We start from the raw sequence: 25489 nt of genomic DNA on the forward strand, positions 1-25489 counted from the left end.
AAAGAGCACGTTGCATATGAACTCAGGGCCGGCCCGTAGCGCTGGCGTTATAGATGTTCGCCTAGGGCGCCAGATCTGTGGAGGCGCTGCGCTGGCAGCTCTGGGAGGGAAAAAAACATTTTTGACCGTTGGGGCTCATCCTAATTTTCTGCCTTAGTATAACAATATTCATAATTAAGTAAATGTAACACCCTTTTCATCCCGGTTACACTTTTAATTTGCCCTGTACGATGGGCGCTGTAAGTGATGAAAATGGGGGATGTTGGCTTATCTGGCGCCCGCAGCTCACAGCCAAAGTGCGAGTGAGGGAGGGTGCACCGGTTCCGGCGCTGTTGTTATTAGCATCTGGTGCTAGCTGCTCTAACGGATATAAGAAGAAGATGTTTCTACAATGATGTGGAGGGAGAGTCCTCTCCAGTCAGACTGAGAGGCTGATAACTACAGCTCAGTGAGGTAAAAGACTCCAAGTGTTTAGATAGTTCACTTTAGTCTAAGTTATCTCAGTGGGTCTCAAACGTTTTGATCACAATTTATGTAAACACATATTTTCAAGGCACTCCTTTATAATTATTGAGATAGACAGGTTTGAAATCATTCCAATGTAAACTATAGGACACTAAACCAAAAATATCCTTTAAAACTGGAAAGATTAAAAAAAATGCATAAATAAATAAATGTTAAGGTAAAATAAGATATGAATGAACAACAAAAATAAAATAAGTTACATTAATTTGTTATTGGCTATGGTAGGTTATTGGTTATGTTCACATACTTATTTGATTACATCCACTTGTCTAAGATGACAACAGAGACTTTCGACCCAAACCCAGCTGTTGACTTGTGGATGCAAGCAGCTAATCACAGACTCAACCAGAGAGAAAGTAGTAGGCCTACATCATCAGCTACCATGTCTGACAGAGAGGAAGACAGTGAGGAGAACAGTCAGGAGGGTAGTGATGACAGCTTGTAGGATTACTGGTCGTGCTAATGTTGTCTTGTGTTCACCTCTGCATGTGTGTTCTGTGTTCACCTCTGCATGTGTGTTCTGTGTTCACCCCTGCATGTGTGTTCTGTGTTCACCTCTGCATGTGTGTTCAATGCCGTGTGTCTGGCAAATAAAGTCAAGACCCCCTCAAAAGTTACGGTTTATTTCATTTTAAGGATGAGCACCAAGCAACATCTCCAGGTGCTCCTTTGAGAACCAGGGCAAAAAAGTTATGTGCACCCCTGTCTATAGGCATATTTTAACAGTCATGAGAGAGTGGAATAGAATGCCAAAGTTTGTGATCTCGAAAGCCATCTCTGTGATCGAGGTATGAAAACATTCTTTATGTTCCTAAGTGTTGCCTTTCAGCCTTGAGCTGGATAGACGCAAACATTGATACTAACCTGTCTGTCAAGGAGGCATGAGTGTTAGTTTTATGGTGTTCATGTGTGAGTTTTCGATTCACAGCTTTAATTTGATCCAAACATTAACACACACATGTCAAGTATTTTTAATTAGGAAGTAAAGACGGATCTGAAACCAACATCCACAGCCAGTGATGTAACATCAGCGTACATTTTTCTTGCAATTCTTGTATCTGACACATGTATCGAGTTGATACATGACATCACCTGGTCTTTCAACTTTTCAAAACCTCTTCATCAGTGACACACATGCATTCTATTATAGTCTCAGAGATGTTATAGTTGTCTACTGACTGGTAGAGTATTGTTGACTGTAATAGTCACTTGTAGTTTGCTGTTAGTTAGGATTTGTTTTGCTTAACATCCCTACAGAAAATTATATTAAACACTTGGATGCTTTTTTTTTTTTTAAATGACTCAGCAGTTTAAATTCTTTACAACAGAGATGCACTTATTGCAGAGCAAACACACTGGCTTGCCCTCAGTGATTTCAATATTCACATATCTCTCAGTCCTGATGCTATTTTTGGCATCCTCATCAGGGTTGACGGCCACATTGAGCCATCTGTTATCCAAATTCAACACCGGACGCTTGCTAGCCAGCTAAATGTGCCGTTACTTCTACAAGCGCATGTAAGGTGGGCTGTCGTCAATTATGCATGTTGGGATTGGCTGATGACTGACAGCTCAGGACACCCTGCCAATAGAGTGGCGAAGTCACGACCATCGACTTCCGGTCCATGGGACCTTATTTCGGAAAAATTATGTAGGCTGAAGTCTTTGCGGTGTGTTCCAGTGCGAAATATGGCCAAGACGCAGGAGATGTGAGGCGACGTTCCGTCGGGACGTGTTCTTTGTTGTTCTTTGGTGTCAGTTTGGTGTGTAAGAGGCTTAAGAGTTGAAAAGGCCTGGTCTATGGTTTAAGGACAACTTAAATAGTAAACTAGCAATTATATTGGTTAATTTTTTAATAAATAACAGCCCTATGAGTCAAAGGGGATTGAACCACAACACATTTTGTTGAGTCTGGTTATAGTATAAACAAGGGGTTGGCCCCTCACTGGCTTCCCGCCTACCAACATTTCAATTGGGTGAACAGATGCCAACATATTTCAATTGTTTTGACATGTTAGTATGGATGGCAGACCTTGAAAAAAATGTAAAACGGAATGTGAATTGAATCCCTTTTGTCATTGGGATATCACATTTTGCATCAATGCTGTAGACATGTTACAACCTTTTAAGGAAACTCTACCATATACAACATGATCCAGATGGGGCTGCTCCTAACTCGCAATTCCTATTCTTATGTTTTTTTGTCGTGTGAGCATGCATTGTGTAGCAAATTAAGACATGGCAGATGTTGACAGGAAGAGAAACGCCAGACCTGCTCTGGCAACAATTTTGTCAGACTTTGTAAAGATGAAGAAGTAGAGCATTTAAAGTCCAAAGTTCCATTTGACTTTATTGGCTGCATACCAGCTAAACAGGAATGATTTTCTGATTAAAATAGTTCAGGGGCCAATAAATAAGTACCTCCTCTCACACTGATACTGTACAAGGTCAAGTACAGTATCAGCAACATACAGGACCAGGGATGAGCTGACAAGTGTCCTATAGAAATGTCTTTATAACATTTGCGTTTACCAAAGTAAACCAAGTTTACCAGCCAAGTGTCAGTTGATGCTAGAGGCCATGAGGTTGGCAGAGTTCATTCATGGCCGAAGAAACGTTGTATTTATGCAGTTCTGTCTTGCTGTGCTTGTTCAGGATGGAGACAATGGTTAGGGGAAATTGGATTTTAATTGCCAAATACCATTAATGTGTCTTTGGTATCGACCCTCTGCACCAAAGTCCTTCAGCTTGCAGAGTTCATGTATCGTCACAGAAATGCTGTATTAGCATCTTGACAGAAATGCTGAATCAGCATGTAGTTCAGCTTTTTTTAGCTTTTGCAGGATGGAGACAATGGAAAAGACATGTTTTACCATCATCCAATAACGTCTCTGTGCTATTGACCCTTCTTGTCGGGCTGCAGCTAAGAACTTCAGCTGGCTGCAGAGTTCATTTATCGTCACAGAAATGCTGTATTTCAGTTTCTCTGTGCTTGTGCAGGATGGAGACGATGGATTTCCATCAAGTTTCCATGTTATCGTCCATTCTTGTTCTAACTCCAATACTCTCAGTACTCCCTGGCCTCTTTAAGCTCTGTTTGGAATACCTGTTCAGTGGGGTTCTCTAAACAGCTCAGCCCATTGTTAGGCGGCCTCACTGAGTGAAACAGACTCCAGTCTCCCTTGCACAGGATCCAGGGTAGAACATCCACCTTATAATGAAGTTCTGGTGAGAACTCAGTACTGATCAGATTGGGTGCTCCTGCTCCTTTCCCTCGTGTTATCAGTTTCAATTGATCGTCGTAGCAACAGTGCTGAGCGGCCAGCGTGGTGCTATCGTACGACAGCATGGAGCGGAGGCAGAATCTGGCGGAGGGTTTGTAGATGTCCAGGCGCTCTTTGGGTCCGCTGGCGTCCCTCCAGCGATAGGTCTTACGGAGTGGGCCGTCCTGGATGTTGACGGCGCTGTAGACGGCCTCTGAGGGGAAGGAGCACGGGCAGCTGGGCAGCTCTGTCAGCATCTGGTGCAGGTACATCTCCAGGAAGTCGTTCTTACAGCTGAGCCACTTCTCACAGCTGTCCACGTCTAGGTATGGGGATTGGAAGAAGTTTGATTGAATTAGTCTTTACATTCTTATAATTATTGGAATACAATAACCAGTCAGATATAGAACGATAGCAGGTAATTGCAACTGGAACCCAACAAGGAAATGGCAAAAACAAGGAAAGTAATACACCATTTCCCTGCAGTAACTTTCCAAGAAATAATTTCAGGAACTGTACAAACAAATGTGGGGCTTTCTGGTTTATTTTGCTATTAACCTGAATTAGCTTAACAACAGGAATGCGCAAACTTCCATTTTTCTTTTAAGAGATCCTTGCTTGAAACACCAACGTTCATGGATAGTTAAGAGAACATCAAGGAAATCCCTTTGAAGGAAACCTTGGAGAACATTTACATGCACAACAACCTATCTATCACACTACATAGGGATAACCCTAAAAAGTGTAAAAACGTTTTTGTTCATTGTTATATTAAAAGCTTCTCTCTATATTTGCTTCCTATGGTGGATGTGGGTTAAGAAGGAAAATGTCAGACACTGGATTGTGTTCTCCTTTCCTGCTCTATCTCTTGTTATGTTTGCAGAGTGAAGAGAACTATCGTGTACTCTGGCCGCTGCCTGCAGCAGGAGAGCAATAAAATGGAAACTAAAAGCAATTCAAACGTTTCTGGGAGGCAGGGTTGCGGTTTCATTGTTTCTCTGACATACTCAGCAGTGCAGCTCTCAACATGGGAGGTTTCTAAATATCAAAATCAGAGGTTTTTCCCCACCACTGAATGGAACATAATGTTTCATATGCAGGTCAACATACAATATAACATTTATCCAGAAACTCAATACGTACTTGTGTCCAGGGAGTCTGTGCTGTTGTCCTTCTGGATGGGTGTGGGATCACTCACTGAAATTGCAGTGTCTATAAGACAAACAAAAAACGAATTGTCTTTAATTGTGTGTTGACAAACATACTGTCATTTTACACTTTAATGAACAAAATAGGAATTGTTTGTTTGTTTGTAGCCTTTATTTAACCAGGTGAAAGCCCCTTGAGATCAAAAGATCTCTTTTTCAAGGGTGACCTGCAGGACATTAGTTACACATGTAACGTAAAAACAACAGAACAACAATAAGGATGACAAACAACATAATGTACAGGGTACAGTTTACAAACTCTATTTACAGAGACAGGTACCATGAGTATCAAACAGCATGTCACCCAGCTGAGTTTTAAAATGATGCAGGGGAACCAAAGTGCTCAGTTTTAAACATGTTTGCAGACTGTTCCAATTTAGTGGAGCTGCACAACTAAAAGCTTTCTTCCCTAAGACAGTCCTAGCACTTGGCACATTTAATAAAACAACATCATGAGATCTCAGGCAATATGTACTTTCAATTCGTCGAGAGATCAGAGAGCAGATATAAAAAGGTAGTTTACCCAACATGGCTTTGTAAATGAACATGTACCAATGACTGAGCCTCCGTACAGTTAGTGAAGGCAGACCTGCCTTGGCATACAGGGTACAGTGATGAGTAAGTGCTTTACAGTTAGTAACAAATCTCAGGGCACTGTGATAGGCGGCATCTAACTTTTCCAGGCAATGGGCAGGTGCATTCATATAGATCAAATCACCATAGTCCAGCACAGGTAAAAAGGTCACAGTGACTAGCCTTTTCCTGGCTTCAAAAGAGAAACAGGACTTGTTTCTGAAAAAGAAACCTAGTCTAACCCTCAGCTTTTTAAGCAGGTTATTGACATGAAGTTTAAAAGTAAGACAATCATCAAGCCAGATACCTAGGTATTTATAACTGGTAACCACTTCAAGTACTTGTCCTTGCATAGTAACAATATCTAAAACAGGCTCTGGTGTCTTTTTAGCTTTAGAAAAGAGCATTACCTTGGTTTTATCAACATTTAAAATAAGCTTAAGTTCAGCAAGCTGAGTCTGAATAATGTTAAAAACAGCCTGTAATTTAACACCAGCCTCCTTAATGGAGGGACCTGCACAGTACATCACGGTATCATCAGCATAAACATGTAAAGTAGCTTCATCCACATTTTCACCTAAACTGTTGATATATATAGAGAATAAAAGTGGACCTAAAACAGAACCTTGAGGAACACCATTAGCAATGTTTAACCACTCAGAAGACAGCCCATCAAAGTGAACAATACTAATAATAGTGGGTGAATCTGTTTTTTCAGGTTTGGTTTTGTCTTTTCCGTTAAAGGAAGTTTTCCTGGCTGCTGGTTTGAAAAGATTATTGATACCTCATTGTTGAGAATACGGACAGATTTAACCTTATTTCCGTCATATAGATGTTTTCATACATTGCCAAAGCTGGAAAACAATCTAGTGTACCGAGGTAACTGATGTATATGTTGTGTTGCTTTAATGCACAGTGTTTTTTAATTCATCTAAGGGGGAACCACACTTGGCCCACACTGGGGGTAAAAAATGACAACAATGCAATGAAGTAAAGAATGTCTGTTTCCAAACCATAGGTGTGTTAAGTTTCATTCAATGTTTCTCTCTAAATCCAACAAATGTGTTGAATATTCTTGCTTCTATAAGTTTTGCAAAGCTCCTTAAGTCTTACTTAACTTTTAAAAAAATGGTTGCTTCCGATAATATTATTACATCAAACAATACAAAATCTGATATGTAAAATGCTGTTGCCCCTTTTTTGTATTAAACACCTTGGCGCAAATCATTGTATGCTGATGATACCTTTAATTGAATAGTTAAAAAGTCATTTTCTGCTGCTAAATCTGGATTAAACTGAGATGTTGATCATTGGCTTTGCTCAACATAGACCAGTTTCAAGGGTTTCTTCAAGTAACAATAACTCTTGATTACTGTGTGATTTTTCATAGTTGCTGCGAACGTGATTATGATTTTCGGTGGTTAAGATTCAAGAACCTGTTCTTACAAGTTTGTCAGCATGCTTTAAGGACAAGGGAAGAAAGCAACATTTACATCACCCAGTTAAAGCCTGTTCAATCTGGTTAGGGTGGTAAAGACTACTGAGAACATGGTTTTGTATTATTATGTTACTGGTATCTGTTGTGTACTCTCAAGTCTTGAGTGTTGTATTGGTCTCTCTGCTGTGTTTCTGAGAATAAAATGTCTTCCCTGGACAAATTGTCTTTGATCATCTGAACTGAATTGGCATTCTTGTTCTTCCTCACTTAAAAAACACAAAACTTGCTATCACTAGTTAGCTTAATTGCATGGGTTGCAGTGGCTTGGTAGCTCATCTAAAATTGGAATTCATGCCACTTCTTATCATATCCGCTATAACAGCTGCTGTTTTGGGTGATAGTTGACCTAATTTAAAACATTTTTATGTTACTTACTGGCACAGTCCTCCAGGTCACACGTGCGTGACTCCGTGGCCGTACATGCGTAGCCACAGGAGCGGGTGCGTTTCTGGGTGCCGTTTCCACATGTGACGCTGCAGGGAGCCCAGTCACTCCACTCCTCGTACTCTGAGAAAACACAGGGAGAAGAATGAAGGACAGACAGCGCACAGAGAGGAAAAACAAAACTATAGAGTAATATATGAAGAGCGGGCTTTGAAGTTAGGTTGTGAATTCCTCTCCCAGCTGGTGTATGTGTGTTATGTAATTAAGGAGAGCAGAAAAAGGGCCAAGTAGCGACAGCGTGGGACCTCTGAGACACGCTGCTCTGTGTTTAAACAGTGCTCGCAGGAGGAGGACTTCAAAAGCCTCTTCTTGCAGTGAGAGTGATGACAACTCTATGCTAGCAAAACATTTTATCAACAACTGAGCCAGAATGACTTGTTTTTCCTTTCCTTTTTTTCTCTCTGCAAAAAGGAGCTTAAAATAACAGTGTTAGATCATATGCTAACAGAGTAGTAGAGTGATGACTTATTTTTGTAGGCTGACCCTGAATTTAGCATCACAAGGACTCCCTCAACGAAAAGCAATGGGAATCCATTGGAATATTGCAGAAAATAAGCTCTGTCGCTTTATGATAAGTTTATGATATTTACACGTTTTGTTCGGCAGGATATTCTCCATATATTTAAACCACTTTCTAATTGTTGAAATATGAATGAAATCACGAGAAATAAAAAGTTAACGCTAGGCTACAAACGAACTACATCATGACTCGTCAACACCGCTAAGCTAAAGGCGGCTAATGTTTGGAACGATGACCGTAAGCAATTTACTCACTTGTTAGCAACCGCTGTTTTATAACACAAAGAAGGACATTTATGAGAGGGGTATTTACTGTAGTGTAAAGGAACAAAATGTCCACAATTCTTGGGTACGAAAAACACTAAAATAAAAAAATTCGGGTTTTAGGACAGTTTCTAGTGGAAGAAAGTGCAATGCCCTTAAAAAAGTAAAGGTCTGGGACAGTGGCGGCCGGCCCATAGGGGCGCTAGGGGCGCCTCCCCACCTCTTCCCACATACAAAAAAATATATAAAAAAATTAATTAAATATATATTTAAAAAATATATATATTTTATATTTTTATTTTTAATGAACAAGGTAAATATCATACAATTGGTATCAGTAAAATGTATAATCTACAATAAAATCTCGTTTCAAATTGTGTTACGATGTCTAAAGTTACTGATAAGTCACATGTTTCCTGCCTGGCCTTGCCCGTGGCATTAGTTTATCATTACCGGGCACCGTGCAAGGAGCCCCCGAGCCAAACAGCAGCAACCAGCACGTTGCAAAAGTCTCAATAGTAAACTGTGCCGCCGAAACATAATATCAGCCAATCAGCGCCGTCAAATATTTTGGTCACGAGGGCGCTCACGTTGGCGCCCACGTTGCTTACGTGCGTTGACGTGAGTTGTTTTTTAGACTCGTGAGTGACCAAGGTGTTGGATGAGTTGGATGAGAATGGCTTCGTGTGCAGGTGGAGTCGCCGGACCTCGGCCCCCGCCCAATTCCGTTCAAGAGCTAATCTCCAATCCTTTCGAAAGGAGAAGTTTGGGAGATAAACTGTTGCTTAAAGACCTTGGACCGGACCAACCCGATTTGTATATATCGCAGCAAGCTCGTGAAAAAGACAAAACGTATCAACGAGGCTTCTCACGTAGCTGGTACACCAGAAAGGCATGGCTAGCTGGATGCAAACAGGTAAATGCTGTCTTTTGTTTCCCATGCTTGCTCTTCAAACAGCCGGGGACAGATACGATCTGTTCAGAAACTAGACAAAAGTTAAACAAGTACAAACCACAGACTGTCTGTGTCATGGAGAATACAGTCGCTGGTTTATTTATGTCTGTATATGCCGTTGTTGTGAGTGTGGACGGTCAGAGCATATATAACGTTAGCTTAGCCAAGCTCCATTCAGAAAACAAGCATTCTAAAAGGTTTTTCGCCTGCCGTCTGTCTTCAGACTTGTCAAAGCATTAATTCATGGTTTTTACTAACCGGTGTCAGTACGTTGTTACGTCGGCATCATTTAGAAACGTGTATTACAATTTAATCACGGTAAAATATGTTCATTTTGTTGTAGTTGTAGCTCCCGAGCCAGCGCGTCTTGTTTGAATGATGCGAGTAAACACAGCTGGCAGCCGCGGTGAAACTCGAGCGACTAGAGCGATGCGATAGGAGCGTTTAGAGCGAAGCAAATATTCGCATCGCGTTCGGTCTGAATGCAGCATTAAAGCGAGCTCCGCGCTGCACAAGAAACGCGCCATTAAATCACCAGAAGTCCTAATTTAAGGGGTCATTTCTCCCCAAAACATTTTTTTACTCACTATATCAACAGCCTAACCCTAACCAGCCACCAATGGTCTGGGAGTATTCCCCTGTTCCACACAGAAGATAATGATGCTCTGTGACCAATCAAAAATGACATTCTATTGGGGAAAGTCATTAGGCTCAATTCCAAGTCGAACCCTACACCCCCTGACTCTTTGATGGTGAACTCCTTCTGCAGTCTCTCTCACAGCTGAACGAGGCTCATTCTTTAAGGCGGAACGTGTCAATACAGATACGGAAAGAACTCTACAAACACATACAGCGCTGCACATGGTCCGGTAGGGCAGCAGGTTAATCAGGACAAATGCAGACTCGCTGTTAAGAGGGTTTAAGATCGATTTGGAACGGCTCTTAATGTGGCGAACACGCAGACCTGCAAAAGGAGTAGAAAGTGGGGGGGGGGGGTAGCGGTCGGTTTGGAACTGGGCCGAACACACTAATGATCAGGCAGGAATTACTGCCAGCTTGCTTTGAGTATGAGAGTGAAAAGTCATCTGGAGGGTGAGCACATGAAATGTGTGTGTTCTTGTGTCAGCACACTGCTACATACAAGGCATACAGTTAGCTAAGCGACACATACGTTCAAAGTCTGCAGTGAAATGCCTCAGAGGTTGTCAAACTCCCCCAAAATCAGACATTAAGAACAGCCTTTTTGAGTGACGCACAATAAATATTTGACGTTAAAATAATAATAACAATATAACTGTAATACCAAATATTCAAAGCAACATTGAAGGGTTCCAAGTCCAGTGTTGTTTTTAAAATCGGATTTACTAGAAGTCCTGTTTGGATAAGTATTAATAAAGGGCACAAAGCCATATTTTGAAGGGAGCATGGCTTACTTTAAATAGTTATTATCTCCGGGGGATCAGCAGTGCACCCATGAGACCAGCAATCTGGGAGAATTTAGACTTTCTTCATGCTTTTGCCTCATTAATGCCTCATAAATCGATAAATCACCTTTAACATGTACAAAATAGGCAGATATGACACTGATTCAGTCTTTTCTCCTGTCTGAAAACCAGGTGGCCACACAAATCACTGCTTGTTTTGCTAAAATCTCTCAATGGATATCTGCACACCATGTAAAGCTAAACCTTGAGGAGACTGCTCTACCCATGATCCTACTATCAACATCAGGCCAAAACACACTAACTGTCACTGCTCCGCCCAACATTGCTGCTACAACCCTGCAGATACACTCTTTTCAACATTGGGAGAACATGTTTTAGAATCTGTTTGGATACACTGGTACTGGCTGGATATGTCAGTGTCCTCTTTTAAACTCATTTTGATATGCATCATCTTTTAACTGTCTCCTTATTGTGTTGTGTTATTTTGTTAATATGTCTGTGAAGCACTTTTTAAATCAGATGAACAATCTCACCATAGTTATCCTTTGCATCCCAGCCTGTGTTCCAGTGACCGCCCCATTCTCCGCCCACTCCACTCAACACGGGCTCCTCTGGGTCGTAGGTGTATTCCTCAGATTGTTCTTCCTGAGTGGATTTTTCCAGCCCGTTCTCCAGCTGATCCGGGTACTCCCAGAACAGCGGCCAGAACAGCTTCTTGTGGCTGTTGGCCCATTCTGAGGAGGACACCGACCAGTCGTTATGCTGCCCCCCTTTCACCAGGTCCATCTCCACCTCTGTCTCCGTCTGTGAGTCCCCTACCACCTCGATGGTCACCTGAAAGAAAAACACAAAATACTTGCTTTATAGTTTAGCCAGATGCAGATGATCTAATTTAGACTGATACAAATTGTTATCTTCTACTACAATGTCAGACCAATAATACTCTTATACTCAACAACTTGCTTCAGTGGAACAACTTTGACAAAAATGACCTCAGCAGCAAAAACAAAGATTGTGTCATTTGAGATAATCGTCATTACCTAGAATATGCATTCACACAGAAGTGTCATATAATGATGGTGACAGAGCTAACTTGCTCAAACAAACGCCTCTACAAAGCAGTTATAGTACATGGGTAATGCAATGAGTAATACTGAAGGGAACCAGAGTCCGACTTGCAGTAAGGGGGTAGCAACCCGATTGGCCAAGGCAGGGCAATGCAAACAGGATGGTTTAACCACGTCGTGGATGTTTGATAGGCCTGATCCATTCACAGAATGGTGGGCCAGTACCAGTGTATCCAAACAGATTCTAAAACATGTTCTCCCAATGTTGAAAAGAGTGTATCTGCAGGGTTGTAGCAGCAATGTTGGGCAGAGCAGTGACAGTTAGCGTGTTTTGGCCTGATGTTGATATTAGGATCATGGATAGAGCAGTCTCCTCAAGGTTTAGCTTTACATGGTGTGCAGATATCCATTGAGAGATTTTAGCAAAACAAGCAGTGATTTGTGTGGCCACCTGGTTTTCAGACAGGAGAAAAGACTGAATCAGTGTCATCAATGTTGACATTCTTTAGCCGTGGTAGGACAAGCCATGAAAGCAAATAAGAGAGCCGAGTCAATTGGTGTAGAGACAAAAAAGAATTGGGGCCGAGGATGGAGCCCAGAGGGATACCAGTGGTGAGTTGACAAGGGTCTGACACAGACTCCTCTCTATTACCCTGTAGGTGTGGTGTTTGAGGTAAGATTTGAGCAGGGAAAGGGCAGAGCCTGAGATTCCTACTTCCTGAAATTTGTAAAGGAGATGTTGTTGTTTAGTTGTGTCAAATGCAGCAGAAAGGTTTAAAGGATGATTACAGAGGAGAGGGAGACTGCTCTTACGGTCTGCAGTTCCTCAGTGACAGCAAGGAGGTTAATATCAGTTAAGTGGCATGCCATGAAACAGACTGGTAGGAATAACGACGGCTGTTTTGATGAAGGTATGAAGAGAGTGGATTAAAGACAGCTCTCTCAAGTGTGTTGGATTGACAGGGGAGAAGAGAGACAGGTCTGTAGTCTGTTACATCACAAGGGTCAAGTGTGGATTTCTTTAGGAGAGGGTTAAATCTTGCCTCTTTGGAAAACAACCATTAGTTTAGGAAATGTTGATGAGATGCGTGAAAAAAGGAAAATGATTAGGAGCAATAGACTGGAGATGCTGAGAGGGGATTGGGTCCAGAGAGCATTATCAGGGTTGGAAGTAGTAACAAGGCTTAGAATAGCTTTTTACTAAGCAGTTGACAGAATCGCTTGGTAGAACGCAAGAAGGAAATTAGGAACTGAAGAGATCGAGAAGGTGGAGAAGATACAGAATAGTTTTTGGGGGTTGCAGAATAGGGTGGAATTTTAGATTGAAAGTAATTTTTGCTGTAGAAATAGAAGAAGAGAAAGAGAAGATATTGGGAATGAGGTTGTCAAGGTGTTTGGACATCCACCATTTCCTCTCAGCCCCCCATAGGATGGTTCTGTCAGCACTTATCGAGTCAGTCAACCAGGGAGCTAAAGGGGACTGACAAACCAGCCTTGAGGTGAGAGGACAGAAAGAGTCTAGAGATGAGGATAGACTAGTATTTGTCACAGAGTTTGGAGAAATGAGTGAGAAACCAACAGCTAAGGGAGCACTGAGAGCACAAATGAAGCAAGAGAGGAGTACCCATAACAGTATTAGAGGATATCGTTTTGTCATAATGGGAAAGGGGCAGAGTGAAAGATATGAGAAAGTGATCAGAGAGGTGAAGCAGGTTTGCAGAGAGCTTTGAAGTAGAGCAGTTTCTGGTACATTTGAGGTTGAGGTGCTTGCCAGCTTTATGGGAAGGTGGAGATTGAGACATTCAGATAGCAAAGGAGTTTACCAGAAGTAGGAAGTCAGAGGACGGAGGGACATTTTCTTGGACGTTAAATAGCAGGGCATGTAATTCTTCCAAGAATTCCGGATGTTGACCAGGCTCTGAATTCCAGAGTCACATAATTGTTTCTCTAAATCAACTCCACAAGTCCTAAACCCATTGTTCGTCAAGCCAACTCCACCAGGATTTGGTTTCAGAGTCATACTTAAGACCTTTTGAACTATTATATTCGGCTGTCATATGTTTTATATTTCCACTTTTCCCCCTTTGTTCTTTTATTCCTCCAAATACCAGTGTAGATGTCTGGTGTTCATGGACAAGTTGGAGCACCCTACTGTTAAAGGTCCTGCATGTGGTAACTCAAGACTCTGTCCTTACTCAAACCAGATGTACACAGAGATGGTTTTCACAGAGCGAGAGGGAGATACATGGTGCTGAGAACAAAAACTGAGGGGAAAGTGATGGTGGAGGACTCTGCTCAATCCCCACCCCCTGTGATCAATGATTTAATCTGAAACACCTGCACCTTACCAATATGAACTCTTCTTGACATGAGGAGAATGACTTGAATGTATTTCCAATCTGGGGTTGGAGATATGACCTAAAATGTATATCATATCTGATTACCAGAGGTGGAAGACATACTTAGAACCTGTATTTGAGTAAAAGTAGAAGTACCAGAATGTAGGAATACTCTGTTACAATAAAAGGCCTGCAATCAAAATGTTACGCAAGTAAAAGTAGAAAAGTTCTAACGTAGAAATATAATTAAAACACCAAAAGTAAAAGTAGTCATTGTGCAGATTGGTCCATTTCAATCAATCAATCAATCAATGTTTATTTATATAGCCCAATATCACAAATGTTACATTTGTCTCAGTGGACTTCACAGTTTGTAGAATGATATATATGATATGTTTTATAATGATTGATCATGAAAGTATTCTCAAAGCTGGTAAAGGTGCAGCTAGTTTGAATGACTTTGTATACTGCAGGGTAGCTTGTGGATTTACTCCAGGTGGAACTAAAGTCTGATTTAACACTTGGTTATATTTCACATCATTCATCCACATCTGTAAAGTAACTAAAGGTATTAAATACATGTAGTGGAGTAAAAGTACACCATGTACCTCTGAATTGTAGTGGAGTAGAAGTACAAAGTAGCAGAAAATACTCAAGTAAAGTACAAGTAAAAAATGGTACAGTACTTGAGTAAATGTACTTAGTAACTTTACTTCTGGATTACAGTTAAGGCTATAAAATAACACATTACTGTAATCAGATTACTTTTGTCTGTAACGCAATAATGTAACGCGTTATTGTTGATAACAGCAGTAATTACATTACAGTTATTCAGCACAAAATGATCTCATTACTTGCATTTCTATAAGGTCTTTGACTATCTGCAAAACGGGGGGACAGAAAAACGAATAAAACGTCCCTTTTCGCTCGGCTAAACTCACGACTTCATGGATAGCTATTAGCTACCTGGACCAGTGTTATGATGGAACCTGAGCTAAAGAAAACATGGCTGATGTTCAAAGAGCAGAAACAGAGGTATGTGTACAGTACTGTCCTGATTAGATTAAGGATGTATGCTGATCTGGGTTTAACTTTATTTAGTTATGTGTCATTTGATTGATGGTGCATCTCAGGTGATGTTACAGAATAGTCCATTCATGTAACTAGTAGTGTAACTAAGTAAGTAAGGTATTCAGATGTAACAATTTTTGTGTAATGCAATACTTTTTGAGTTACTACCCCAACACTATTTATTTGTAAGTATTTTCTGTAATGTGATGCGTTATTAGGGCCATGCCTGAGTTGGGAGTGAACTGTATATGGCAATAAGACGTTTTTTTCTGTTGTTTTATTACTTGAGTTTTTTCACCTCTGAAATAGAGGTGGCACATTATTTTTGGTCCGAAATACCACAGCCAGCTGAATTACATTACACTGCACTTGAAGATAAAAGACACATGTGGACCCTGAAACATGAAACCGTTGCACCCCTACCTGGATGTTGGGGTTCTGGGAGCTCATGTCGGCGTTGGCCAGTTCTGGGAAGTTCCTCAGGTCCAGGACGAAGGTCTCAGAGTCCTCCTTGGGTTCAGGCAGGGGGAGGACACCCGGGGACCAGCGGTGTCTGGACCTGGGGAGGGACGGACCCGAGGGAAGGGTCTGCAACAGGTTCTCCTGCTGGAGCTCCTGGAGAGTCTGGAGATCTCCGCCATTAGGCTCTGCTTTCACCTGACAGGAAGACAGATGCAAAGTCATGCAAAGAGGACTTTGCCTGTAACTAAGTGGATTTATCTGCAGAAATTGGTAGTCATTTAAATACTTTAGAAATAAGTGAATAGTCTATGGAAATAAAAAATTCCCCCATGTGTAATGCCCTTATTAACAACCAGAGGTTCTAATGACAAGTTATTGTCATATTAACAACCGCTCATATCTTTATTGCGTCAAGTTACAGTCTGTATCCGCTGTCATTCAGAATCTATTGATTTGACTGAACGTGTTGTCTACCATTCATCCTTTGGGGGAAATATTGACTCAAATAGAAGGAAATTGATACAAAATAAACTGTATGTTTAGATTTAGACCACTACGAAAGCTGTAGAACCATTTCTTAACAAGCGTAACTTTTCCTTGTTTGGTCTTCCAGCACCTTGGGCGTTTCAAGGACTGGGAAATATCCCGCTCTATTTTTAATCCAGCGAAACGTCAAAGTAGCTAGATATCCAATATCCTAACACTGGGTCTCCGGGATTATTCTGCTAACCCGGCACATCCCGCCCACACCGATGGGTTTATTCAACACTTATTTGATGGCAAACTCCGCCCAGCTGAATCAACACCAGCACACCCCGGGATAGTAACCAAGTGCACCTACTCCTGGCTGTGAGATGCAGATATTAAAGGGAGTTATTTGATTCAATAAATGTCTTTGATTACTATGAGAAGCTATTTTATAAATACATTTTATTATCATTATTAGATGATTAATTAATGGATCTCTCTTTGTAAATGATTAACTCATTTAGTTTTACCATTTAAAAATAGCTAAAGGTAGGAAGCATAAGCCATTGAATTTAAGACTTGTGTCAGTTTTAATGTCATTTGCATTCTTATTCAAAGTGGGCAGTGTTCTGACATGTTTTCAACTTGCACCTTATTTCTTTTAATTATTTACCAAATCATATTTCCTTGTGATGTTTTTATGCTGTTCATGTTTTATCATTATATCAGGGTGTTTGCTGTCATGGATGGTAGTGATATTCTTCTGTGCTCTCTGCGCAAACCCATCCCACTAGGGGCAACAAAGGTTTTATTCATTGAAGGTATGATAATAATGTACTCATCATAATAAAAAGTAACTTAAATAAATGCTAAAAAGGACATTCATTTACAGTGACCTTGATAAAACTATTGACAGTCTGTGACTTGAAAAATAAAATGTTTTACCTCCAAATATTAGCATCAGTATAAGCCTCAAATCCAGTATGAGTTGAGGTATCACGTACACAAAATGAGATTTATTTAAAGTTTACTATCATAGATATATTACCCGCAATAAGCAGTTATAATTAAGGCAACTAGGTTCCAACTGCAAAACGTCTCAGAAGTGCCTGCCTACCTCTGTGAATAAGCTAAGTCGATCATTTTTGTTACCAGAACACAACACAACTGTTGTTGGTCATTAAAAAACCCACTGTTCCACTAAGCTGTTTTTGGATGAACAGGAGTATCAGCCTATCACAAGTCAGCTGTTCTGTTTTCTGGCTGCTTGTATGAATCACAGAAATCAGAGGATTTGCTCACAAAAGCAAAGTAGATCTCTTTGTATAGCGTTCAATCTTTTTTACTGAGAAGAAAGATCTATACACTTCTGAGGGAATGGAACCATGAACCCTGTCATTACTGGACAACCTGCTGTCCCTCCGCGCCCACAGGCCCGCTCACAGTTGGTAGTAACAATCATACAAAGAAACGCATAAATATAAACATACAACTTTTAGCAGTTACCAAAGTAAGAACAACTACTTTTTCAAATAAAATTAGCCCGGGTAATCACAGATCCCCCCCCCTTTAATGCACTTTGAAGCAGGTGGTGGAGACCAATGTTCTTAATCTCCATCCGTTTATAAGTGACTGTTATTTTTGTATATATTGACTGTTGCGCTTTATATTTTTTATTGATGCATTTTAATGTGGAAATGTGTATATATGTGTCTATGTTTGATTATGTAGGAGTATATATACATATAAAAAGTGGGTGTACAGGAGTATGTATATATATATACCTCTGTCTGTATCTCACACAGAAATTTGACAATAAAGTTGACTTTGACTTTCCCTATTCTAGAACATTATGTCTCTATATCCTCCCAAACTTTTCTATAAGGTGTAGGAAATGTATGGCTAGTTTGTGAAATGCATGGATAGTCATTTTTATCTTGTGGCCATCGACCATGAACAGCAACATTTTTAATAAAGAGGCTGTTTGTCTCGTGTTCATATAGCAGCCGCAGGAGAGGTCAGGCTTAAGGCTCCCTGTGAGCAGAACACATTTTATTAAAAACCCAGAGTGGAGCTGAGAGACCAGAGAGCAGTGGAGCCAGAAATACCTGAGCACATATTCACACACATACACAGCCACTGAGGGACAGGAGGTATAATCAGAGGTTATATTGATGTATGACTCCTTTCCTTCTATAATAGCTTTAAAATAAACTATTCTAATATAATATCCTGTAGTAAATTGGTTTATTGGTCTTTTAGAGAGCCTTCTAACTTATCCAGAACATGTTATATTTTTGCATTATTTGTGATACATGTATTTTCTACTGCAGATGTATTTGCGGTTTATGTTTATTTTTAATTTGTATTTAATAATGTTTCCATTTGTATTCCACCTTTCAAATATTTTAATGCCTGAACCCACTGGTGCTGTAACAAAATAATTTCGCATTTGGGATGAATAAAGTATCCATCCATCTACCATCCATCCATCTTATAATATCTGTAGAATACAATCATTCAAACTTCCAGTTGAGTTCCTTTCATTGCATGACGGGGACAATACTGCTAAAACTTTGTTTTACGGTGACCCTCAATCTTTATGTTAATATTCCGTTTGATTTTGTACATTTTTTCTTTGGGCATTCTCAGAGATTGGTGTTATTTATAGCTGCAAGACAGACTTGCTTACCTTCTTGTTGTTGGATGATTAATATGACTGTCTTGGTGCACTTGCTTGATGTTTTTTAGCAAAGTTCCGCAAAAAACTAAATCCGACCATTCAACATAGATTATTCCTCTCAAACATTTGATGATGAATGAGTTCATGGTTTACTTTGCTGCATATAATTCAAGAAAAGGGACTTCAGTGAGGTTCTTGTCAGTCATTAATACTTAATAGGCTAGAAGGTGTCAATACGTTGTTTATTTAATACTATCTCAGTTATCTTCATGAGTCGGATCACTTGTAGTTTTCAGTTAGCTGAGCCAAGGACAAAGTGCATGTGTTTAAACCCCATAGTGGCCGGTATCAGTAACATATTAAATCAATGTGTCTGAGCTGCAGTGTATGTTCACAAAAGTTGAGCAAAGTTCGATTCCCTTCGTGGTTGAACGCTCCAGCCTGACTCCAACAAACATGGAAGAACAAAGTTTACCATCAACTTGAGCATGATACAAACAATGGCAAATAGAAAGGATTTTTACTCCAAATAAGTTTGAAGTGGGCATTCATTTCAAACTTTCACATTTGAAGTCAGCAGTCTAATCTTCAAGCTATCACTCTTCCACCAAAATCCAAGCTTGTATCTGATCAAACCTGATCAACCATCCCAAACTGGCCAAACTTTGAAGGCAATTTCAAGTCCTTTTCCTTTTTTTGCTCAAGATAGTCATCAAAAACACTGAAAAACTGGAACGTTGACTTGAATTAAATGTATTATGTCAACACATTTCACATAACTGTATTAGGTTAGTAGAAAGCAATAATATTAAGTTGAACCTAGTATTTTTAAACTAAATATTTTTGCTTTCAACTAACCTAATACAGTTATGTGAAATGTGTTGACATAATACATTTAATTCAAGTCAAAAAGCGTGGTGCTAATAAGGCCAATGCCATGGGTTCCACTCCAATACTGGCCGGTGGCAGTAACCTATAGAGTCAATGTGTCTGCAGCATGTGGTTCAGAAGGTGAGCACTAACTTTCATATAGGTCAGCATTCTACCCTTCATCCTATCTCTTCCTCTTTGTAACCATGTGGCCTAATGGACAAGGCGTCTGACTTTGGATCTGAAGATTGAGTGTTCGTTCCCTATCATGGTTGAAAGTTGAATAGACCTGTTGGAACAATATTTGCTGGCAACTTGAGCAGAATACAAACAATGTTGGTTAAGATTAAAGGAAAACATTTGGCTTCAAATATTTGGGAGAAAGTGGGCATTATTTCCACTAACTTTCTCTTGTCAAGTCAGCAGAATACAACTGCTATCTCCTATCATCAACTCCAAGATTTAGGCAGACCTGATTGATACATTTTTATGTGCACTCCAAAACAAACTAAAGACACCTGGGGGGTATACTACGAAGCAGGATTTTCGCTTAGGCGGCTAACTTCAGGGAAAACTCGGGGTTTCCGGTCCTACGAAGCTGGTTCTCTTTTTAGCAGGCTAGATCTCCATGGTAACTTATGCTGTGCGACTAACCTGGGGGGTATACTACGAATCTAGTTCAACCTATCCTGGATATGTTTGAGTTATCCGGTTGGCCTAATCCAAAACAAAGCCACTCTCGCTAAACTGTCCTACAACGCTGGCTATCAACTCGTTCGCTCAAGCCAGCCGTGTCCTATCTAGTGAGGTGCGCGTTCACATGAAAGGGGTGGTATCTGGAGCATTCGACCAATCACAAACCTGGAGAAGCGTACTGACAGCGCAGCGTCATACTTCCTGAATGAAAAGTGAACTTTAATATTAGTCAAATATAAAGAAGTTCAACTTTAAACATCCATGACTTAAACACTTTATCCAGGATCAAAGCCACATAGCTGCACCTGCAAGGTGAATACAGCTGGGAACAGAACAAGTGTTTGAATGCGTACATTAACAGGTTTATGATATCACTGCCCCGTCTAAAACACGAGTGGATCTGACTTTAAATGCATTTGACTCGAGTGTTTCGTCAACGTAATGTGTTGCTTAAAATAATACTTCTGCATACAGTATGTGACACTGTGAGTGTTGCACGGCCAGGTACGGCTCAAGAAGCTGACTCAGATAAGGAGATATATGATACATTATGATGTGATATCAATGATAATGGGACACATTGACGTCTGCACTCACAGTGCCGCGGACTGTAGGCTACGTAATGTTACTTTGATCCGGTTACTTATGTTGTGGCAGATATTTAATTAAGCTTTCTTAACGCTAATGTTATAATAGTCAGATTGCTCTGAAGATGGGAGGTGATATTCTATTAATGTTCACTTTCACACAGTCAGTGATTTTGGCCGGCTGTCTTTCCTGCATCGGCAGTTTAAACTGTATTTCCTCCGCACACTGAGCTCTGATTGGTCAGCAGGCGTGGTGCTTTCGCTGAGTTGATCTCTTATCCTGGAGAGGTGGGGCTATGGCTTCATCGTTATCAGGAAATGATCGTATAGGACGTACACACGGAGCCGTTTGCCCCCCAGAGCGTTCCGTCCACAGATCTACCCACCTTGGAACCCATTATCGTTTGAGGGGTCCGTTTTTGCGGTTCCGTTACGGCCTCGTGTGAACGAACGAGCTATACGAAAGAGAAAAGTATCAGATACAACACGAACCGGGGGTCTTAGTCTCTCTCCATTGGTGCGCTGGGCTAATGCTAATAAAGCAAATAAAATGGCGGCTTCACAAAAACTTTTCAAAGTTTTACGGGCCGTGGTTTGCAATTCGCCCAGCCAATCAGAAATTGGAACCTTTTTCTCACCAGGAAAGTCCCTGCTCTCTAGCAGGGAAAAAAAAGGGGTGAAAAGGTTTGCCAAAAAAAAGTTCTAGTTCCAGATCTTTTTGGTGTGAACGCAAAATCCCAGGAACTATCGGAACTATTCCTGGGAAAAGTACTAAAGTAATAATTGAACATACATTTTGGGACGAAAATAGATATGTTTTCAACATCAAGAATAAACTTTCAACCACAGCTGGTGCTTAACTGCCCTGTGGGACTACATCTTCATCAATTGTAAATGTTGTATGAACAGTCAATCATAACAAACAGCATTCTTACATTTCCAAAACTGGTCAAAGATTCTCTGAAGTTTTTAACTGATTGAAAAACGACTATGATTAAAGTTATTCTAAAAAAGAATACAGGTGTTAGGGCATTAATATCTTCAATATAAATCTGACATTGGGAGAACTTGAATTTCTATTTGCTATGTTTGAATAAATATAAAGTATCAAAGTTTTAGGGTTAAGTCTTCTTATTTACTTGGATGTGGAGAAGGACAAATCACAAAATAAACGTAAACCTGATTATAAACTGAAATCTATATTAGTAAGACATGATGTCAATGTTAAATCTCAATAGAATAATATCATTATTATTGTTTTAAGTAGACAAAGATAAAAATGTCAGTTTACACAATTCTTGCAATGCTTTACTGTCATTTACTGCATTTTCACTGTGTGTATGTTCACTGTGTGAACATTCAATACATTACAAGCACCATAATAATCGGACGGTACAGCATGGGGGGGGGGGGGGGGGGGGGGGGCTAGTCTACCTGAGGAGCGGATGCTGAGCTGTTTCTGTCTCTGGAGGTTGTGGGGAACCCGCGGACTGACACCCACAGCAGGGTGAGGGTCAGGAGCCGGAGACAGGACCCTGTCTCCCGCCGCATCTTCTCCACAGCTCAGGGTCGATCTTCTCCAAAGTGGCGGAGCTCCTCAGTCTGTACCCGCGGAGGTGAGGGGGGCGTCCTGCTGTCCGTGCGCTCTCTCCGCTCCGCCTGGAGACGCTTGATCCCAAATTGTTATAATCCCTGGTGTCCGATTCCTTATTCAGGTATGGTTATTCCATGCACATGTAGAATGCAACTAGTAAACCGACGATACGTTTCCTCAGGTTGTGTTCTCAGTCTTTAGGCAGAACTCTCAGTACGGCCGGGTTTCAGCGCGCAGAGCGGGGAGGTGTGCAGCTCTCCCCGGCTGAGCTCATCCTCTCGGTCCGGTTCCTCTGGTTGCAGTCCAGCTTGTAGTATTGGCTTTGCCCCGGATGACGCAACGGAGGGAGGGGAGGGTAGGGGGTCAGCAGGGGGGGATCCTGGGGAGGGTAACGCAGGCACGCAGCGTCATAGTCCTTAATGCTGGAAGTAATCTGATCTTTAATACAGGACCCTAAACTTTAAAGAGGTGGAAGAAGTACTTAGATCGTGTACTTCAGTAAAAGCAGTAAATAAGCCCTGCATTGAAATTCTTACTAAAAGTAGGCCTACCTAAGTATTGGCAATAACATCAGTGGCGACTGGTCATTAGGGGCAGGTGGGGCACAGTCCCACCTAGTGTCAGCAGAAAGTCATTCAAATAATAATTCAAAGAAAATGCAAAAGAAATACATCTTAAAATATATTTTAAGATCATGTTTAATCATCTGATTCGTCTGTATATTGCTGTTTTAGTCTGTGTTCTTCTAATTAGTGTCTGTGTACCTATTGAGCCGTAAAACGACACTGCGCATGCTCAGAGTATTTTTCTATTCAATAGAGGTTTTTCAATACTCTATAGGCTTCTCAAATTTCCCCTCCTCGACTCCTCGGTCCTCCGGTAGTGACCCGGAAATGGATTTCAGCGCCATGTTGAAGGCAGAGGCGCGGAAAGGTATTTTGAGTGGGGGTGCTGAGGTGCTGGACTCCAGTGAACACTATTACGGGCACTATAAAGCACGCGCAAAAGCACTCCCCACACGCAAACACACAGTACACCCGCGACTGTTACAATGAAGGCTCGATAATCAGCTCACGGCATATAGGCAGGGGTAAAGTGCTATTTTTTTTACAAGTGGGGAGCGGACCTCACCTCCTTTAGGGGGGTCTGGGGGGATGCTCCCCCGGGAAGATTTTTTTTAAATATTGAAGTTAAAAGCATCAATCTGGTGCACTTTGATACCTCTCTCAACACCCAGATGAAACACAACTGTAAGCAGATGTTCTTTTTCTTTATGGATATTTTACAAATCACTCCCCTTTCAAACTGCATTCTTGTTTTACTGCCATATAGTATTTCATAACTGTTTTTCCTTTATTCTCTTGTTTTTTTTATAACGATAATGATCATATGAAGGTGTGCCGCGGAAATAATCTTTTGAATAATTTGTGACCAAACCGTTTGAGACCCACTGAGATAACTTAGACTAAAGTTAACTATCTAAACACTCAGAGAGTCCTTTAGCTCACCTGAGCCTCTCAGTCTGAGAGGAGAGCTCTCCTCCAGCTTGTTGTGGAACAAACAGCTCCGTATGTCCGTTAGTGCAGCTAGCTAACTGCTAACCAGATGCTAACAACACGGTCCCTGCTGTTGGCACCGGTCCCCTCTCTCTCTCTCCCTCTCTCTCTCCCCTCTCTCTCTCTCCCTCTCTCTCTCTCCCTCACACACACTAAATGCGCTATTTCCGCACACACAGAGCCGAGCTTGAATGACACCAGCACAATTGTATTTCCATGCAACTCTGCTTGGTCTGGGTCTGGTGTCTTGCCTCTGTTGCATTCACTGAACACGGGAAATTACAGTCCTCTCTAGTGTCTTGATGAGGTTCACGTAAAGCAGGTTCATGTATTATATTATTGAGGTAGAATTGTCCGGGGCTACAGAAAAAACATTCGGGGCAAGCCAAAATATTATTTTACCAACAATGTGGAATTTATTGGCTACATATTACACAGATTATGCACAGCGGGAGCAGCAATAACCATCAAATAATAATTCAGACAGGGGAGCTCCGCACCCCTTGCCTACCGCTAGGGGGTGCTGCAGCGCCCTCAGCACCCCCCTTCCCGCGCCCATGGTTGAAGGACATCTAATTTCTCTAAATGCACATCGAGGACCGCACATCGAGGACCGCACATCGAGGACCGCACATCGAGGCCGGTGCATCGAGCATCGAGGAGGCGTTACGCACGGCCGGACTTATCTCAGCCAATGACAGCTCTGCATGCATCCCCTGGATATTAGTTTAGAAACTGCTTTCATCGCGACGCGATGTTTACAGTAGAGGCTTCTCAATTCTTAAATTTCCCCTCCTCGACTCCCCTCCTCGAGACTTAGTCCCGCCCACAGGAGATGCGAACGGAGGACGGAGGAGGGGAACCGAGGAGAGAGGAGGGGAAGCAGCAGACGTTTAAAGAAATGAGAACTCCTCTCCTCTGAGCGGTCATATTAAAGCGACGTCCGTTCATTATTACGTGGCAACAGCTGCATCAGCTGTTGAGTGTTTTGTCATAGCGCAATATTTTATAATCTCTGTTAGATCAGCTGAACATTGTTCCCCCACATATTTACTTTGAATTCATTGAGAGTGCGGTATAATGAGACAATAACAGGCTACAGATGCGGACACACACACACAAATATATTTATATAAATATATACAATTTAAAGTATGAGAGCACTCTCATAATAACGTTTTGTGGGTATGTCAGCACAGTGCCCCACAGTGATTCTACAGCATCTACGCACTGTACAACACCTACACACTGTACCACACACACACCTATACACTGTACCACACACACACCGTACCACACACACCTACAGCTCCTAAAGCACAATCAGGCTACAGCCGTTGTGTATTTTATTATGTGAAGCACTAAATGGTCTTAGAAAAATATCGACTCTTTGTTTGTAGAT

General features: G+C 41.2%; 1 protein-coding gene across 1 annotated transcript; it reads right to left on the reverse strand.

Moving 5' to 3' along the window:
* Positions 1–1439: 1439 nt before the first annotated feature.
* Positions 1440–22846, reverse strand: ism2a (isthmin 2a). Its single transcript, XM_034241259.1, has 6 exons — positions 22372–22846; positions 15595–15828; positions 11228–11528; positions 7443–7574; positions 4932–5000; positions 1440–4110 (listed from the first exon to the last, which is right to left on the reverse strand). Exons 1-6 carry the CDS (start codon positions 22486–22488, stop codon positions 3593–3595), a joined length of 1371 nt encoding a protein of 456 aa, XP_034097150.1. The 5' UTR covers positions 22489–22846; the 3' UTR covers positions 1440–3592.
* Between the last annotated feature and the right edge of the window lie 2643 nt (positions 22847–25489).

Source organism: Gymnodraco acuticeps, unplaced genomic scaffold, assembly GCF_902827175.1.
Source record: "Gymnodraco acuticeps unplaced genomic scaffold, fGymAcu1.1, whole genome shotgun sequence".
In the NCBI taxonomy this organism is placed as follows: Eukaryota; Metazoa; Chordata; class Actinopteri; order Perciformes; family Bathydraconidae; genus Gymnodraco; species Gymnodraco acuticeps.